General features: G+C 40.2%; 3 protein-coding genes across 8 annotated transcripts in view; 2 read left to right on the top strand and 1 right to left on the bottom strand.

Moving 5' to 3' along the window:
* Positions 1-2,848, bottom strand: part of RAD17 (RAD17 checkpoint clamp loader component) — a 29,552-nt gene extending 26,704 nt beyond the window's left edge. Inside the window, exons 1-2 of one of the 3 annotated variants that reach the window (XM_081090018.1) lie at positions 2,742-2,848; positions 727-830 (exon numbers count right to left, since the gene is read on the bottom strand). In XM_081090018.1, coding sequence (XP_080946144.1) covers positions 727-768 — 42 coding nt within the window. In that variant the 5' untranslated portion in view covers positions 769-830; positions 2,742-2,848. Of the gene's footprint in view, positions 1-726; positions 1,977-2,737 lie in introns of those variants that run through there. The other 2 variants (XM_081090016.1, XM_081090017.1) reach the window with 2 other exon arrangements.
* Positions 2,849-2,903: 55 nt separating this feature from the next.
* AK6 (adenylate kinase 6) lies at positions 2,904-18,674 on the top strand. Of its 3 annotated transcripts, none has more exons than XM_081090035.1 (5): positions 2,904-3,166; positions 5,370-5,462; positions 14,779-14,837; positions 14,946-15,091; positions 17,023-18,674. In XM_081090035.1, the coding sequence occupies exons 1-5, from the start codon at positions 3,088-3,090 to the stop codon at positions 17,213-17,215; spliced, it is 570 nt and encodes a 189-aa protein (XP_080946161.1). In that variant the 5' UTR covers positions 2,904-3,087; the 3' UTR covers positions 17,216-18,674. The 3 variants fall into 3 exon arrangements, with proteins under 3 accessions (XP_080946161.1, XP_080946160.1, XP_080946162.1); XM_081090034.1 differs by having other exon boundaries at positions 3,002-3,220; XM_081090036.1 differs by lacking the exon at positions 2,904-3,166 and adding an exon at positions 3,554-3,646.
* On the top strand, positions 3,196-7,511 carry TAF9 (TATA-box binding protein associated factor 9). Of its 2 annotated transcripts, none has more exons than XM_081090033.1 (3): positions 3,196-3,220; positions 5,370-5,462; positions 6,478-7,511. In XM_081090033.1, exon 3 carries the CDS (start codon positions 6,495-6,497, stop codon positions 7,287-7,289), a length of 795 nt encoding a protein of 264 aa, XP_080946159.1. In that variant the 5' UTR covers positions 3,196-3,220; positions 5,370-5,462; positions 6,478-6,494; the 3' UTR covers positions 7,290-7,511. The 2 variants fall into 2 exon arrangements, with proteins under 2 accessions (XP_080946159.1, XP_080946158.1); XM_081090032.1 differs by lacking the exon at positions 3,196-3,220 and adding an exon at positions 3,294-3,326.
* Positions 18,675-19,123: the final 449 nt, after the last annotated feature.

Below are 19,123 nucleotides of genomic sequence, written 5' to 3'. Positions count from 1 at the left end.
TTATTTCTTACATAAATGTGGACTCCCATTTACTCAAGAAAAGAGAAGGAGAAAAGACCAAGTAACATAATTTATTTAAGATCAAAGATAAATCAGGCGTGGCCTGTGTGGCTCAGTGGTTGAGCAGTGACCTATGAGCCAGGAGGTCATGGCTGAATTCCTGGTCAGGGCACATGCCCTGGTTGCGGCTCGATCCCCAGGAGGGGGCATGCAGGAGGCAGCTGATCAATGATTCTCACCATTGATGTTTCTCTCTCTCTCCCCCTTTCTGAAATGAATAAAAATATATTTTTTTAAAAAGATAAATCAGACCAAACACTAGGAAAATAGCTATTCTGCATATGAGTATCATATTGTCTGACCTTCATCTACTCTACCTTCTAACTCTGCTGAGAACTAGCTCACCGAACCATATGATTTCTAAGAGGCAGGGCCTGTTGTTAAACTGTAACATCAACTACAACTCATATGTTTATTTTCTTCTACTGTTCTCTCATTCTAGAATGGTTAGCCTTTTCTTTGTGACTGGGATTATTTTTTTTCTTCAAAATTAAGGTTGTACTTTCAGTGTCCAGTTGTTTCACAACTTATTAGACTTTTTAGATCACTAATTACAACAGATACTGAGCACCATCACATTGATACAGTAATAAATCACTGAGAACATGTACAAAAAATGTAATTATATTTGGGCAATTATTACATGACCATTTCAGTGTAGCATACCTTTGTGGAAGATACTTTTTGTCTAAGAAAAGTTTTTGACATTATAAACTTTGATAGTTCCCATCCGTAGTGTACAACCGGTAGTACACTGAAGTATAATTCACCTGGGGGGGGGAAAATTTATCAATTAAGACAAACTGTAAGAAAGGTAATATATAAGATATAATCAACAGGATATTAAAGTTAAAGCTCAAGACCAGTGAAAGAGAACACAGTATAAACACAGGTGAAGCAAGTATCAAAATGCTCAAATAAAATTTAATTTTAATGACTATAACCTGTGCCAAATAATCTATTTATGGTGTTATACGTGGAAAATATTTCATCCTGGCCAGGTAGCTCAGTTGTCACCATATGCCACGGTTGTGGGTTCCATCCCCTTCAGGGCACATACAGGAATCAATCAATGGCCCTACCGGTGTGGCTCACTGGTTGAACCTTGACCTAAGAACCTGGATTCCCTACCAGGCACATGCCCTGGTTTGGAGATGGAGCCCCAGTAGGGAGTGTGCAGAAGGCAGCAATCTATGATTCTTTCGCATCATTGATGTTTCTGTAGCTCCCTCTCCCTTCCTCTCTGAAATCAATAAAAACATTTTTTTAAAAGAATCAATGCATAAATAAGTGAAACAAGTCGATGTTTTTCTCCCTTTCTCTTTCTAAAAAAAAACACCAAAAAAAGTATTTCATATGAACTCAATAATTAAAGTAAACAGAAAAATCATGTATGTGTGTACAGACCTTTTGTCATTAAGAAAAACTAGGCAATTTTATTTGTGCAGTTTTTATACAAAAAATGAAAATTTCCCTCATTTTAAATTACAGTTGCAGCTTTTTACTACCAAAATTTAAAAAAAAATACAACGAATTCAAATTTTTCACTTTAGACCAGTGGTTCTCAACCTGTGGGTCGCCAACCTGTGGGTCGCGACCCCTTTGGAGGGGTCGCCTAAGACCATCGGAAAACACATATATAATTACATATTGTTTTTGTGATTAATCACTATGCTTTAATTATGTTCAATTTGTAACAATGAAAATACATCCTGCATATCAGATATTTACATTAAGATTCATAACAGTAGCAAAATTACAATTATGAAGTAGCAACGAAAATAATTTTATGGTTGGGGGTCACCACAACATGAGGAACTGTATTAAAAGGGTCGCGGCATTAGGAAGGTTGAGAACCACTGCTTTAGACAGACTTTAAATGTAACTGTAAATTTTTCCTGTAATTGTATTACTTATTTGAACACATTAGGAAATTTTTTGGCAGCACTGTTTTCGGCCTTTCAGAATTCTTCACTACTTATACAAACTAGTAAACCCACCAATTTTTAGTTAGCCAGAAGGAAAGTTTTTTTTAAGGTCTATAAACTTATAAATTGGAAGGTATATTGGACTCTTTTATAGCTGAAGGCACACATTATGTGTGAATACTTCCACACACAAGAAAACAAACCGCACACATACACATACAGATCATTCACGATTACAGAGGTTTTTGCTTTGGAGTTTGAAAGAGGTGCATAGGTGGGGGGAAAACACCTATTTGAGCAAAGACTGGTATAGTTGGCAGGTCGCGATAAAAGGCGCAGACTGTAGCCGCGGTCAGGGCGCTAGTTGTTCTTTGAAAACAAGACTGACAATCACCCCCTTTCCAAAGCAGGTAACTGTCCCTGATGATGCCACGCTCCTGAAATGAGACGTCAGAGCGAGCGGAGACCTTGGAGAATGTTTCTAGCAGCCCCACCGCCACCCTACCTACTGCACGGGGGTAAGCAGCTCGGACGGCCGCGCAACGTCCGGCTGCTCCCGGCGGAGCGCCGACACGGGCTCGCGCGCCCCGGCTCCGGGCCAGCGGTCCGCACCCCCACCCCTCTGATCTCCCAGTGGGATGGGCAGGTCCGGAGGGGAAGCGATGAGAACCCGGGAAGGCGTGAAGGCAGAGATGGACGCGCGTCCCTAGGACATACACACACCGCAGCCGCAGCCGCGGCGGCCTTACTTGCCGGGAGCTGCATGCCCTCGTGGGCGGAGAGAAGCGAGGAGCGCAGGCTCTACTCCAGGTGGAAGGGCAGCCTCCCGGCCCTACCAGGGCTCAGCGCCGAGTCCCTCTGAGGCCCCGCCTCCCGGGGCCTTCCGGACCGGTCGGCGCTTCCGCGACACAGCCCGAAGGGCGGGGGCCCAGAGGAGGGAGAGCCTTAGGCGGCCAGAGCACTGCCTGACTCAAATCACGGTTCTCCCCCTATTTCCCTGCCGCGAACCCTGCGATGACAGCGTGTCATAAAGGGCCAAGTAACCCATGGTCGGTGACTGGACGGCGGAGATGGGTCACCAGCGCCGCGCAGGGTCGCAATGACTCCGGGGCCACGGGCGCTGGCCGCCGCCGCCCCTTCCGGCTCCTCCCTGTTGTGCTTAGGGCCCTCGTGCCGAGGTTCGAGAGCCTTCGCGTTGAGGACCATGTTGCTTCCGAACATTCTGCTCACGGGTCAGGCCGCGCGCGGGGAGGGGCTGGCCGGCGGGGCCGGCGACGCCGGGCGCCTGGGGCTCGGGGCGGCCGACGGGGGAGCGCTCAGTGTGCCGTTTCCACGCAGGTCGAGGGCCGTCTGGGGTGGCAGTGGTCGGGCCCTCGCGACCTTGCGGGGCGGGGGGCGGGGAGCCTCACTTCTGGTGGCCCCAGGCTGCTCGGTGAGGTGGGGCGAGGTAAACCCACCAGCTCCCCTTCCTGGCAAGCTGCCTGTTTTTCTGGATCTGGTGTTCGTGTGTGAAATGGATGCTGATATTCTTATTTTCCTGGATTGCCTTTGGCTTGTAGCGAGGTCGTGTTGGTGGCTCTGTTGGCGGTGGATGCCTAGTCCTTGGGCCTTCCTGGGCGGTCTTTCATGTTCCCTTTGTATCGGAGAGGCAGCTTCCGGTGAGAGCCCGGTGTTTGTGGCGTAGGTGATTAATTTGCTGTATATGTCTGCGGAGTTAACATCTTAATTCCCCCTTTTTTTTCTTTTAAGAACAGATATCTACCGAATAGACCTGGTCGTTCCTCGTAGGGGGATGCGGTCCGGTCCCCGTAGGGTCCCTTCCGGGCCTTGGGGTCCACGCCCTCAGGGGGCGCCCCCTGTTGTCTGTGGGGGCTCCAAACCGCCGCGGGACGGCTTCAGCTCGGGACCCGTTTATGAAATTGTAGCGGTTACTAGCATGGCAGGGCATTCACGGGAAAATCGAACGGTGTAGATGGCAAAATCGAGGCGCTCTTTGCCGTGAGAAAGCCATCAAGTTCTTATCGTTTAACAAAACAACCTTGTTGGCCACCCACAATTCTGGTCTGTTTCTGAGACTAAACAAATTAATGTTTAGCCTGTAAGATTCTGTAAGGAGAAAATTGTACATCCGAATTGTTTGGTTCTGGTCCTTTTAATAGTAAGCCATATTGTCAGAAACCTGAATGTGCGCGTTTTATTGCAAACATGGCGAGTGCAGGGTTCGAGCTTGGTGTCTTCTGGTGGACTTGAGGTAAATGTTGTCTTGTGTAGAGAGACTTGGTTTATCCGTGCTGTCTCGGATTATCATGATTGTGTTGTTGTTTCAGTGGCATTAAACCTGAACAGCTGAAAATTATGCCTTTGATTATTTACCTTGAAACACAATAGATATTAACTTAGTTGGGTTTTAGTCTGGAAATTCCCATGGTGGTGGCGGGCCTTCTGTGAATTGGTGTCAAGAGTGGACCAAGCCCCCATTTCTGATAAAATCAGATAAACCGGGTGAGGTTCTGCCCTCCAGCAGGCCTTGTGTGTGTGACTCACATAGGATGGCTAATTACGAAACTTTTCATGTCCATTGTAAGAATTTTTTTTTTTTAATTGAGAGAGAAAAATATCGATTCATTGTTCCGCTTGCTTAGGCATTCATTGGTTGATTCTTGTATGCACCCTGACCGGAGATGGACCCCAAACCTTGGCATGTGGGACGGTGCTCGTGAAGGGACAGAACGGAACTTGAAAGAACTAAGCAGAACTAAGCAGAAATGCACCCTCCTCCCTCTTCAAGGACGAGGCAGAGACATGCTCTTCTCCCTCTCCTCTATCTTGTCTTGCAAGGCTGGGCCCTCAGCCCAAGCCGCCCCCCCCCACCCCCGAGAGTGACCACAAGAATGCTGGTATTGTCCTAACTCTCCCAACCACCCACCTGAGTGGACCAATGAAGCTCCAGAAATGTAGCTAAGGTCCTAATAAGGCTATAGTGGAGGACGGCTCCAACCTTCAGAATGTGATGGTCACTTCCTGACCCTTATGCTGTAAAACCCTGACCAATCTCTGTAACTCACGCCACCCCTAAAGCCCACCCCAAATAGCTAGCCCTATATAACCTTTGTTCTCCTGGGACACGCGCTCTCGCCTCACCGCTGCGCCGGATAGAGGCTGGGAGCCAATTCTAGAATTGATCAATGAAGACTCGTTGCTTTTGCATCGGAGGAGGCTCCCTGGTGATGGATTATTGGGGACCCCGAACTCTGGGCATAACACTCGAACCAACTGAGCTGCCTGGCCAGGGCCTCAGTTGTTCAGAATGTTAAGAGGGCAGATAGGTGGGAAAGTCTAGCAAGAGTTTCATGAGCAATGTTTTCTGTGGCTGTCTTACAGGTACACCAGGGGTTGGGAAAACCACACTAGGCAAAGAACTTGCCGCAAGATCGGGACTGAAATACGTTAATGTGGGTGATTTAGCTCGAGAAGGTAAGGGACATTTTGGTGTTAAATTTGTTTTTAAAAAGAGAGAAATAATAGAGTATTAGTACTGTTCTGTGAGAACAGACAAAAAGCAGAGAAAGATAGCTATTAAGGAATTGATATTCTTTTTAAAATTGAAATGATTATTAAGTGTCTAAAGCTGTGTCTCGGTTACTTTGACTGTTACATTGCCTCCCCCACAATTTCCTGGCAGTTCTTATAGATAATAATAATTGGGAAGGTCATGAAGAGATTGATTGGACTTAGGATAGGTAGAATCTGAATGTAAGGAAGAGGAAGAATGTTTTTGGTTTGTTTTTAATATATTTTTAAAATTGATTTCAGAGAGGAAGTGAGAGGGAGAGAGAGAGAGAAATGTCAATGATGAGAGAATCATTGATCAGCTGCCTCGTGCACATCCCCAGCTGGGGATCAAGCCCACAACCCGGCCCCATGTGCCTGACTGGGAATGGAACCGTGATCTCCTGGTTTCTAGGTTGATGCTCAACAACTGAGCCACTGTCCAGGGCCGAGGGAGAATGTTTTGAGATGGGTGAACACATAAAGGTTGGGGTGGTGCTAAGCATATCTGTGGAGACAGTGATTATATTGATCTCACTGGAAGAAAAGATTATTCCGAACTCAGGCAGTAGGACATGACTGTCCTATGGTATTTGCTTAGAGTAATTTGATAGTTGCTTGTCTGCATGAAACTGTACATACGCTAAAATGATACATGTTTTTACTTATTTTACCCAGTTTCCCTTCAATATTTGTCACTTTGTTATTCTGTCTTTAACTTTTTATATTCTGTAATGATTAGTACAGGTAGAAACTCAAATTCAAGTAAAGGGAACTTTAAGTATGCCTCATTAAAATTAAAAAGATTTAACATATATCTTTAAAATATATATTTTTAAACATATGACATTTTAAATTTTTTAAGTTCCTGACAGTTGCTACTTAAAGTAACTATTTCAGGTTTGATCTAATGTACATATTTTTTTCAAATGATCTAAAGTCTGATCACCGGATATCATGGACTCTGGCAAGATGGCTTCTCCCAAGAGCATGCCGAAAGATGCACAGATGATGGCACAAATCCTGAAGGATATGGGGATTACAGAATATGAGCCAAGAGTTATAAATCAGATGTTGGAGTTTGCCTTCCGATATGTGACCACAATTCTAGATGATGCAAAAATTTATTCAAGCCATGCTAAGAAAGCTACTGTTGATGCAGATGATGTGCGATTGGCAATCCAGTGTCGTGCTGACCAGTCTTTTACCTCTCCTCCCCCGAGAGATTTTTTATTAGATATTGCAAGGCAAAGAAATCAAACCCCATTGCCACTGATCAAGCCATATTCAGGTCCTAGATTGCCACCTGATAGATATTGCTTGACTGCTCCAAACTATAGACTTAAATCTTTACAAAAAAAGGCTTCTACTTCTGCGGGAAGAATAACAGTTCCACGGTTAAGTGTTGGTTCAGTTACTAGTAGACCAAGTACTCCCACACTTGGTACACCAACCCCACAAACCATGTCAGTTTCAACTAAAGTAGGGACTTCAATGTCCCTCACAGGGCAAAGATTTACAGTACAGATGCCCACTTCACAGTCCCCAGCTGTAAAAGCATCAATTCCTGCAACATCATCAGTTCAGAATGTTCTGATTAATCCATCATTAATTGGGTCCAAAAACATTCTTATTACCACTAACATGGTGTCATCACAAAATGCTGCCAATGAATCAACAAATGCATTGAAAAGAAAACGTGAAGATGATGATGATGACGATGATGATGATGACGACTATGATAATTTGTAATTTAGCCTTGATGCATGTAAATGTATACTTGATCTTGAATCCACTGTACTGAGATTAAACATGCATGCCAGATGTTTTCAAGTTGTGTTTGAGAAAACTTAGTATTTAATGAGTAAATATAGTTATCATAGTTTTTAATTGAGATGTTGTATTTTCTTTATTAGAAATCACAATGGTTTTTCATCAGCCTTTAAGAAATAAAGTTGTCATTCATTAATTTGATTGTTGGTACTTTGGCAATTACATTTTTCATTATCACAAACAGGAATAATAGTTGTAACAACTTCAATTGTTGCAGTCTATTACCAATAGTGTGTGATCTCTAGTGGCTTCAGATGTTTAAGTCATTGTATGATCTCTTGTGTATAAGTCACTTTTATGGGCCATTCTCTCAAATTACAGAAGTATGGCCATGTTTCCTTTTTGGAGAGAACACTTGGTCAGGATTTTTATTCATAGTGAATCCTCATCTGTTTGGATTTATCTTCCTCAATTGCCCAAATTCTTCGTAGGTCCTATTTTTCTATCCCTTTGGTTATATTTAAGGACCCTGGTGTATCTCCCAGTATCTCTCCAGTTTAATTTTTTTTTCCATTATCCCTTTTGCAGGTCAGTTCATTCTTGCTTACCATAGTTTGATATAAGTCACTATCATGCGCATATATATATTTATTTTAATCCTCATCCAAGGACATGCTTTTATTGATTTTAAAGGGAGAGAGAAACAGCGATATGAGAAGGAAACATTGATCAGCTTCCTCTCACATGTCTCCGGACCCGGGATCAAACCTGCAACCTGGGTATGTGCCTTGACTGGGAATTGAATCCACAGCCCTTCAGCATACAGACCAATGCTTCAACCAACTGAGCCACACTGGCCAGGGCTACCATGCTCATATATACTAGAGGCCCAGTGCACGAAATTCATGCACGGGTAGGGTCCCTAGTGGCTGGCGGCTGATGGCCAGGTACTCCCTCCCTTCCCCTGGCCACCTGTCGCCATCAGGACCTTCCTCCCTTCTCCCTGCCAGTCCTGCCCCCTGGTCGAACTCCCAGAAGAACTCCCGGTTGAGGGGACAATTTGCATACTATGCTTTTATTATATAGGATATTTTTAAAAATATATTTTTTTATTTCAGAGAGGAAGGAAGTGTGAAAGAGATAGAAACATCAATGATGAGAGAGAATCATTGATTGGCTGCTTCATTCATGCCCCCTACCAGGGATCAAACCCACACCTGGGCATAGACAACCAAAATTGAACCCAGGACCCTTCAGTCCGCAGGCTGACACTGTATCCACTGAGCCAAACCGGATAGGGCCATGCTCATATTTTTAATCCAGGTCTGGCATTTAAGTTAGTAAAACTTAGGTCATTATTTTGCTATTGTATCTAGCTTTAAGTTTCCATTTTACACCTATATGAAATCTAGTTTTGTTTCTTTGCCTGTTTAACTTTACAGTTTTTGACAAGTGATTTCAGAGTCATATACTGTAGTCATTTTCAGTCACCCAGTTTGATCTCACCTCAGTTTAACATTTCTAAACTTAATGAAGTTACTGTATAATCGATCATGAATGGCATTGCAAGGAATAGTAACAGTGGACCATTGTATCATCTCCTACTTGTATTCACATCATTTTAGCCAGTTGTGTATCCACCTAATGGTGTATAGCAAGGGTGGGGAACCTTTCTTCTGCCAAGGGCCATTTGGATATTTATAACATCATTCGCAGGCTGTACAAAATTATCAACTTAAATATAAGCCTGCTAGCCAATCAATGATTCTCATCACTGATGTTTCTATTTCTCCCTTTCCCTTCCTCTCTGAAATCAATAAAAATATATTTTTAAAAATAACATTTCATTAACTTACCCTTAATGCCTTGGCAGGGCCAGATCAAATAATTTCGTAGGCCTTATGTGTTCCCCACCCCATATAGTCTCAACCATTCTCTTAGTATTTTTATTGATGAGATGGAATTTGAGCTTAAAGGAAAAGTGTGTTCACCCTCATAATGCCAAGGTAAAGGATTTCTTGTCTGACTTGATATGGTGTTGAATGAGGCACTTTGTAAAGTTCTCATAATGTACCAGATTTTTTTCCTCATGCCATTTAAATATATCTAAGAATCTTTTTTTTAATGTTTTTATTGATTTTTAGAGAAGGAGAGATAGAAGTATTGATGAAGAGAAACATTAATCAGCTGCCTCCTACACGCCCCTACTGGGAATCGAGCCCACAACCCCAGGCATGTGCCCTGACCAGGAATTGAACCTCTTGGTACATGGGATGACGCTCAATCCACTGATTCACATCAGTGGGGCTGTATCTTACTAGAAAATATTCTGAGATACCTAGCCTCCTCATATTTCTCAAATGATAATATATTTTAAGGAAAACAACGCAATCATCTATAAAGCCGTGGTTCTCAGCTAGGGGTGATTTTGCCCTTCAGGGAACTGGGGTTGAGGGAGTTGCTAATTGACATCTAATGAGTAGAGGACAGTGATTCTGCTGAACATCCCACAGTTCACATCTTCCACCCCTACAAAGAATTGCCAAGTTCAAAATGTCAATAGTATTTGAGGTTGAGAAGCTCTGCTATAAATAAGACTAAAGAAAAAAAACTTGTTTTAAACAACTGTCTAAATTGGTGTTTATTACCTTCCTAACCATCATGTTGAATTGCTCTATTATAGTTGACCTTCAACGACATGGGTTTGAATTGCACGGGTCCCCTTATATGAAGATTTTTCAATTGACGTGTGCAATTCAACTCTGGGATTCCGTTTATGTGGAGGCCTGGCTAGTTATACATGGATTTTGTACTTTGTGGAAGGTTGGTCCTCCTAATCTCGGCATTGTTCAAGGGTTAACTGTAAGAGACCATCTTTATGCCATTTAGAATCCTGGCAGGAAAAATTAGTTGGGAAATTAAGGTAAATAAAACTATTGTGTGACTAAGAATGGTTTTCTTATCCCTGTTCTTCCAGTCGCTCAGATTTCTCCTTGATTTCTCATGTGCAATCACTTAATTACATTTACCAGCATCCTTCATTTTCCTGCCACCAGTTTATCAGTCTGAAGCCTCTGTTACTAACTCCAGGATGTTCGTAGGTCCAGACAAAGTAATATTATATTGACGTTGGGTTCACCAATTAGAGATTGTAAAACATAGCTGGGCCCTCAACACTTAGAATCTAGTGGTGGCAAACTTGTGTTTATAGGAACCACTAGCTAAAGATTCGCTCACAAAGCCTGCGGTATTTGCTGTCTTGCCCTTTCCAGAAGTTTGTCATCCTCCCTCTGACCTCTTACGTATCCCACGTTTTCCTTCCACTGGAAGCCTTTGAAACTAACTTCATTGGCCTCTCCAGCACTGTTCTCTGTCAATCTTGGCACCTGATCCTCTCCCTGCCACCATATACCTCTTTCCCTGGTGATTTCACTGCAGCCATCTTGTAGTTCTGCCCCTCCTTCTAGTAATCTCACTCAGGAATAGTCATGCCCTTTTAATGATGACTCTTAAGTTTATAATTAACACTGAAATGTACCATCTGGATAGTTCCCAGACATCTCTGACTTAGTGTTTAAAAAGCACATGCAGGAGTTATCCCTGACTCCACTTGCTCACTCCTGATTCCTATCCCACACACATACAAACACATGCACACACTACACAGGTCCATTTGACCTTTAAATCTTGATTATGTGAAAAATCCCGGGTATGTGTGGCTCAGTGGTTGAGAGTAGACCTAAGAACTAGGAGGTCATGGTTCAATTCCCTGTCAGGGCACATGCCCAGTGGGCTATATCCCCAGTGATGGGGGAGGAGTGTGAGTGCAGGAGGCAGAGGATCAATGATTTCCTCTCCATTCCTCTCTGAAATCAATAAAAAATATTAAAAATAAAAAATATTAAAAATATATATATAGCGGGTATGGGTGGGAGGCTGGGAAGAGAACAACCAAAGAACTTGTATGCATATATGCATAACCCATGGACACAGACAATAGGGTGGTGAAGACCTGGGGCAGGGGGTGGGGGGCAGGCTAGAAGAGGTCAATGGAGGGAAAAAGGGGACATACATAATCCTTTAAACAATAAAAATTTAAATATATGTGTATTATGTATTATAATTTTCAGGTTACTTTTCATTTTATTATAAACTCTATGAGGGAAGGACTGTTTGTTTTTCTGGTTCTTTTCACTATTCTCATTACCCCTAAGTCACTGGCATATTGTGTTTGATAAATGGGTTTTGAAATGAATTCTTGAAAGCTTGTATTACACTATTTTATTCAAGTACAGTATATTACATGATTTAGCAAATCCTGCATTTCAGTATTGCTGTATAGACATTAATTCTAAAAGTTAATGTTGCAATAGTTGTCTTTATTTGAGACAGCATATAGTTTAAAATATTTCACTAGTCTTTTAATAGTCAAGGATTTAATCCTGGCCAGTGGGCTTTGTTGGAGCATTGTACTGTACACCAAAAGGTGATGGGTTCAGCCAACTCCCAGTCAGGGCACCCTGGTTTTGAGTTTGATTCCCCATTGGGGCACATATAGGAGGCAACGGATCAATGTTTCTCACAATGATGTTTCTCTCTTTTCCTCTCTCTAAAATCAGTAATAAAAAAAAAAACATAGGGTTTGGCTCAGTGGATAGAGCGTCGGCCTGCGGACTGAAAGGTCCCAGGTTTGATTCCGGTCAAGGGCATGTACCTGGGGTGTGCAGGAGGCAGCTGATTAATGTTTCTCTCTCATCAATGTTTCTAACTATCCCTCTCCCTTCCTCTCTGTAAAAAAATCATTAAAATATAAACACACACACACACACAAACATTTCCTTTGGTGAGGATTAAAAATAAAAATAATTTTAAAAGAGTCAAGGATTTAAAATATGAAGGAACCTCAGCCTACTCCAGACTCCCACACAGTACAGGTCAGCTATAGCTATTCTTATATTTTGTGACATGTAAAAAAATACAGTATTATAAAAATAATACGCAGAAAAACTCCCAGTTCTACTAATTTATTTCCATCTTTTGTTTTTCTTTCAATCTTTGTCCCTGTTTCAGATAACAATGAATTCTGCTTTTTATGTTTTACCACTTATAGGCATTTATCATATTGCTACTTAGTCTTACTACATAGTACTTTTAACTACCTTATACTTATTTCTTGAACTTTATTTAATTGCATAGCATTTCATCAAGTTAGTGTATCAAGATTTAACTATTGGAACTTTTTTGTTGTTGAACATTTTAAATCACTTTATCACCTACAATCTTTTTCTGATTAGAAATTAAATGGTCGAGGAAATCCAAATGGGTATGTTTTTCTTTTTAAAGTTATTTTAGCCATGACCGGTTTGGCTCAGTAGATAGAGCATCGGCCTGCGGACTGACAGGTCTCAGGTTCGATTCCGGTCAAGGGCATGTACCTTGGTTGCGGACGCGTCCTCAGTGGGGGGTGTGCAGGAGGCAGCTAATCAGTGTTTCTAACTCTCTATCCCTCTCCCTCCCTCTCTGTAAAAAATCAATAAAATATATTTTTTAAAAAAGTTATTTTAAAAATACATTTCTAGAGTTGATTTACTATAAATGTACGTATAGAACAACAGGCATATGAAGGGTCATTTTAATTTATACCCCTTTAATAGCTGGGAAAGTCCAACATTTTTTTCATGTATTTTTATTCTCCATCCTGTGTGAATTCTTATTCTTCTTATTCTTTGTTAAGCTACTTATTTTTATCTGGATTTTTAAAGTCTTTGTATAACTCATATTTCAGTACTTGATCCTACAAAATATTTCTATCACTCATTTTTTCTGTTATACTATTTTTCATTAACAGAGATTTAACTTTTTTAAAAAATTTATCTTTATTGATTTCAGAGAGGAAGGGAGAGAGATAGAAACATCAATGATGAGAGAGGCATCAATAGGCTGCCTCCTGCACACCCCCTTATGGGGATCGGGCCCGCAACCCAGGCATGTGCCTTGACCTGGAATCAAATCTGGGACCCTGCAGTCCGCAGGCCAATGCTCTGTCTATTGAGCAAACCAGCCAGGGCTAACATGTTTTAATTAGTCATTTTAGCTCTTCAATCCACCTATTTTAATGGAATAGAGATATAGGTTGTTTGCTAAATTATTAACCACTGTTACCTACACCAAGACAGTTTAATTTTTTAGGCTTACAGAGTTTCTGCCCAAGGAGGCAGAGGCCACATTAGGGTGCTGGAAAGGTGGGCCGCTCCTGTCTCCTCAGTCCACATACCCTCCAGGCAAGACAGAGTTACCACTGCCTCTGGCCTTCCACTGACTCGCTTCAGAACTTAAGCTCATTTTAACCTATTTCAACCCATGCCAAAATATTAAAGGGGAAGAAGTGGGAAGACTGTAGCATGCCCTTAGACATAGCTGGCTAAAAGGATGTTCTTAGCCTGCTTTATTACATACCTCCTAGAGATTCAAATGAAGGTGCAATTGGTATGTCTCACCTGCTGAAGTAAGACTCACTTTGAAAGCCAGCTTTGATTTGTTGGAATCTTTTTTTTTAATGAGTTTATTTGAACCAAGCTGATGACATGCTGGAAAGCAAGATCTCAAGTGCTCCCTGGAATGTTCTTACGTCAGATTTAAATCAGCCTTATTTAGACTGCCCATCATTCTTGTTTAGCCTTCTGAAATAAGACATTTAACCCTTGACTTTTGGGGATATTGGAAATCTAGAAGTAAAGATATTGTTCAGGAGCATCTGGATACTGGCTCTCTTTCCCCAAACTATGAAGGTGTGACCTCAGTGACAACACGATTCATTTCTGAATTTGAGAACCTGTTTTTAAAAAAGTTTCATATTCTTGGCCAAATAAGTTTGGAACTTAATTTTGTGTTAATGTGTGTGAGATTGTATACCTGTGTCCTCTCTTCCTACCAATATGTAGGTCACCAAAATGAATACTGTTCTCTTCTGATAGCCCTACAAATTTAGAAATAGCTATTATTAATTCTTTAGTTGGTGTCAATTTTGATAACAAACAGTTTCAGATTTGTGGCCATCCAAGTTTCCCTCTAGACCAGCGGTTCTCAACCTGTGGGTTGAGACCCCTTTGGCGGTCGAACGACCCTTTCACAGGGGTCGCCTAAGACCATCCTGCATATCAGATATTTATATTACAATTCATAACAGTAGCAACATTACAGTTATGAAGTAGCAACGAAAATAATTTTATGGTTGGGTCACAACATGAGGAATTGTATTTAAAGGGCCAGAAGGTTGAGAACCACTGCACAAAATTCTAATTTATTAGTATTTTCACAGTATCCATGTGACATCTATTGTCTTAGTGTCCTTCATTGTCTCTAAAAGAGTGATGATATATTTCCCTTCCTAAAGTCTAGAATTAATTGAATATTACTGAAAGTTACTTAGAAAATACTACTTTAACAAGCCAATGCAAATCTCTTTCAGAACAGTTATATGATGGCTATGATGAAGAGTATGACTGTCCTATTTTAGATGAAGATAGAGTAAGTATGAATTTTAAAATAAAATACACATTAACAAATTTTAATTGGAAAGTTGACATCAGTTTTTTTAAGCACTCACCCTTCCCCCCCCCCCCACCTCTCTTATAGGTAGTTGATGAATTAGAAAACCAAATGAGTGAAGGTGGAGTTATTATTGATTACCATGGTTGTGATTTCTTCCCTGAACGCTGGTTTCATATAGTTTTTGTGCTGAAAACAGATAACAGCATATTGTACGAAAGACTTGAAACAAGGTAAGAAAGGGGATACATTGAATTCTTAAAGTATAATATAAACTTCTATTCAGATTCAGAAATTGGCCAATGTAATTATTTGGTCTCTACCAACATTCTTAATGTAAGAGAAAAAGATGCTTACAAAAATACATACAAATGCATGTATAATACAGGCATTTGTGTAACTGAGTGAATACCTCAACTAATAGTTTGATATAAGTGAAATGTACTATGTAGCAACCTTTTTTAATATGCTTTTTCCATAATGCAAAACCTTGCTAGGAAAACAGCCAAGCCAATAACGTATTCTTTGCTATTAAATGAACATTACCCAAATTATTATATTTGAGGCCTGGCTGATGTGGCTCATTGTTTGAGTGGCAATCTATGAACCAGGAGGTCATGGTCTGATTCCTGGTCAGGGCACATGCCCAGGTTGCAGGCTCCGTCCCGTTGGAGGGGTGTAGGAGGCAGCCAATCAATGATTCTCATCATTGACGTTTCTGTCTGTCTATCCCTCTCCCTTCCTCTCTGAAATCAATAAAAATATATTTTAAAAATATACATATTTGACTTAGTCCTCCAAGAGAGAGTTACAATCCAGAATAACAAAAAAACAAAACAAAAAACAGAACCATTTTTGAGGAAAACATTTTCCCACTGTCTTCTTTTTTTAAATTTCAAATGTAGCTCAGTTGATTAGAGCATCTTCCCAATACACCAAGGTTGCAGGTTTGATCAGAGCACATAAAAGAATTAACCAATGAATGCATAAATAAGTGGAACAACAAATCAATGTTTCCCTTTCTCTCTTTCTCTCTCCCCCATCAATAAAATAATTTACTGTTTTTTATAAACAGCCAAAGATTAAGGCATGAAAAAACTATGAGAGCTAGTCTTTTTGTTTTTAGCCTTTGAAAAAGTTAAATTACTGTTTTTAAAAAAGACAGCTCTATTGAGATAAATTCACATACCATACACTTTACCCATTTGAAGTGTACAATTCAATGGGTTTTAATACATTACAGAGATGTGCATCCATTACTACAACCAATTTTCTTATTTTTTTAAAAATATATTTTATAGATTTCAGACAGGGGAGAGGTAGAGAGAGAGACATCAATGATGAGAGAGAATCATTAATTGGCTGCCTCCTGCACGCCCCCTACTGGGGATCGAGCCTGCAACCTGGGCATGTGCCCTTGACCTGAATCGAACCTGGGATCCTTCAGTCCGCAGGGCGATGCTCTATCCACTGAGCCAAACTGACTAGGGCACTACAACCAATTTTCAAAAATGCTCGTCACCCCCTACACACAAAAAAGGCATCTTTTCATAAAATTAATCATCTTTTAAGTAGTTTCATTTAATTTTTATTGTTACAAGATTTAACTAATTCAAGTTTGAATTTTCTTTATAATTTTCACTAGCTAATTGATTCGCTAAGTTATATACTGCCTAAAGATTACTTGTTTATTTTTTCCATGTCTTTGGAATTTGTAAAGTAGAAATACATCTGTGTGATCAAGTACCCAAATTAGTATATAGTATTTCAATCATATGCATTTCATTTTATTATATGCCATCTATTTGTTTCATCTGTCTACATCTTAACTCCTCTAATTCTGTTTAAAATCTAGGACCATATCTATAGACTTCTTATTTATCTCATAGCTCAGAATCTGGCTTGAGATAGATATTTTTGCTAAGTGATTGACATAAAGTCAGGGGGAAATAAATTTCAGACAAACCTAAACATTGGTCTTTAGTTTAATACTCCTGTCAAAGAAGTCCCTCATTATAGGTGCCAGGCTATTTTCTATAGGTAAGGAGACTACAAGAAGTATTTTTGCATGATGTTTCATGTATTCCAAAGTGTCCAGTTTCTGGTATGTTCCTAAAACTCCAATTAATGCCATTTGTTTGCTTATCTTCTCTCTGCTTTCTAGGGGTTATAATGAGAAGAAACTAAAAGATAATGTTCAGTGTGAAATTTTTCAAATTCTTTATGAAGAAGCATTAGCATCCTACAGCGAAGACATAGTGCATCAGCTGCCCAGCAATAAACCAGAAGATCTAGAGAATAATATCAATGAGATATTGAAGTGGATTGAGCAATGGGTCAAAGATCATAGCTCTTGACTTACAAGACTGGCCACTTTATAATCACTCTTAATATTTCTCTGCCCACATCATATAAATTATGCATTTATTAGCAAACCTTTTTTATTAAAATTGTGCTGCAGGACTAGTAGGTGGATAGTATAAAGGTTTATATTTGGGTGTGTTTTTTTCCATAAAAAAGTATAATGAATATAACTTTATTAACATGTTAAGTGCCCAGCCTGTTTTGCTTTCCATATGGAAAGTATAGTGTCAGTCACTGGTGACTGACTGGGCACTTAACGCATTAAAGATTGAGAATAAAAACTGTCATTGTTTAATGCTTCAATTGCTAAAGTATAAATAAACCTGACCAAATGTGTGGGAGGATATCTTTTAAGTTTATTAAAAAAGAAAATGAACATGATCTTGTAAAATAAAATCTAAATATAAAGCACCAGAGTTTCCATTTTTTATGTATTCCCTTTTAAGGAAAGGAGGGGTGGACATACTTATCTATATATATAAAAGCCTAATATGCTAAGTGTCCAACCCATCGGTCAACCGCTCAACCAGTCACTATGACATGCACTGACCACCAGGGGGCAGATGCTCCGACTGGTAGGTTAGCTTGCTGCTGGGGTCTGGCTGATCGGGAGTGGGCAAGATGGGCCAGACATGCCCTGGAGCCAACCTCCTGCAGTCCCTCCCTGGCCTCTAAAATATTTCTTCTAATTAATTTCCTTTCAATATGCATGAATTTGTGCACTGGGCCTCTAGTACTCTATAAAATGCAAAAGGTACAAAGAATACTGAAAAGGTAGTTTCTCTTCTAGGCCATCCCTGTTCTTCACCCATCCCACATCACCTCCCTTTGGGACATAATGTTACGTATGTTTCTCTTCAGATATTTAATGCCTGCACAGTGTGTGTACACATTATTTTAAACATGTGGTAGCATACCATGTTCCCTATTTTTTTCATTTAATATATTTTGGAGATTATACAATCTTAGAATCTACATACCTCCGTATCCTTTTTTAAAATATTGCCCGGCTGGTGTGGCTCAGTGGTTGAGTGGCAACCTATGTACCAGAAGGTCATGGCTTGATTCCTGGTCAGGGCACATGCCCTGGTTTCTTTGGGCTCAATCCCTAGTGGAGAGTGTGCAGGAGGCAGCCAGTCAATGATCCTCTCTCATCATTGATGTTTCCCTCTCCCTTTCTGAAACCAATAAAAAATATATTTAAAAAATAAATTAAGGTATGATTCACATACCAGAAAATTGACCATTTTAAAGAGTATAATCCACTAGTTTTTGTCATATTGACAAGACTGTACAACTATCTAATTCTGTAACATTTTCATTACCCCATCAAAAATAAGTACCATACCTGTTAGCACTCACTTCCCGTTCTTCCCTTCTCCCAGCTCCTTGCTATCACTAATCTTTGTCTACATGGATTTGCATATTCTGGACATTTCATATAAATGTAATCAATTCAATATGTGGCATTTGCATCTGGCTTCTTAGCATAATGTATTCAAGGTCATCTGTAGTGTAGCCTGTATCAGTACTCTATTTCTTGTTATGTGGAATAATATTCCACTGTGTGGCTATACCACATTTTGTTTATCCATTCCATCAGTTACTTTGGGTTGTATCTACTTTGGGTATTGTGAATTATGCTATGAATATTTGTGTACAAGTTTTATGTGGATATATGTTTTTAATTCTCTTGGATATATTTCTAGGAAGGAAATTGCTGGGCTAAATTGCAACTGAGTTTAATTTTTTGAGCAAATACCAAATTTTTCAGAAGTGGTTGCATTATTTTACATTCCCACTATCCATGTATTAGGTATCTAATTTCTCCACATCCTTGCCAACAGTTGCTACTGCTCATAATAGCCATCCTGTGGATATATTATCATATTTTGTTTTGT

This window comes from Myotis nattereri, assembly GCF_964212035.1.
Source record: "Myotis nattereri genome assembly, chromosome: 4".
Taxonomy (NCBI): Eukaryota; Metazoa; Chordata; class Mammalia; order Chiroptera; family Vespertilionidae; genus Myotis; species Myotis nattereri.
Note: the sequence above shows the minus strand (reverse complement) of the source record. Positions and strands in the feature narration are given on the sequence as shown.

Bases quoted from the DNA above. Each gene is read 5' to 3' on its own strand.
- TAF9 (XM_081090033.1), top strand. From the start codon at position 6,495: ATGGACTCTGGCAAGATGGCTTCTCCCAAGAGCATGCCGAAAGATGCA.
- AK6 (XM_081090034.1), top strand. From the start codon at position 3,088: ATGACTCCGGGGCCACGGGCGCTGGCCGCCGCCGCCCCTTCCGGCTCC. The intron at 5,463-14,778 runs GTAAGGGACATT...AATCTCTTTCAG, and splicing joins GGGTGATTTAGCTCGAGAAG to AACAGTTATATGATGGCTAT. The intron at 15,092-17,022 runs GTAAGAAAGGGG...TCTGCTTTCTAG, and splicing joins TACGAAAGACTTGAAACAAG to GGGTTATAATGAGAAGAAAC.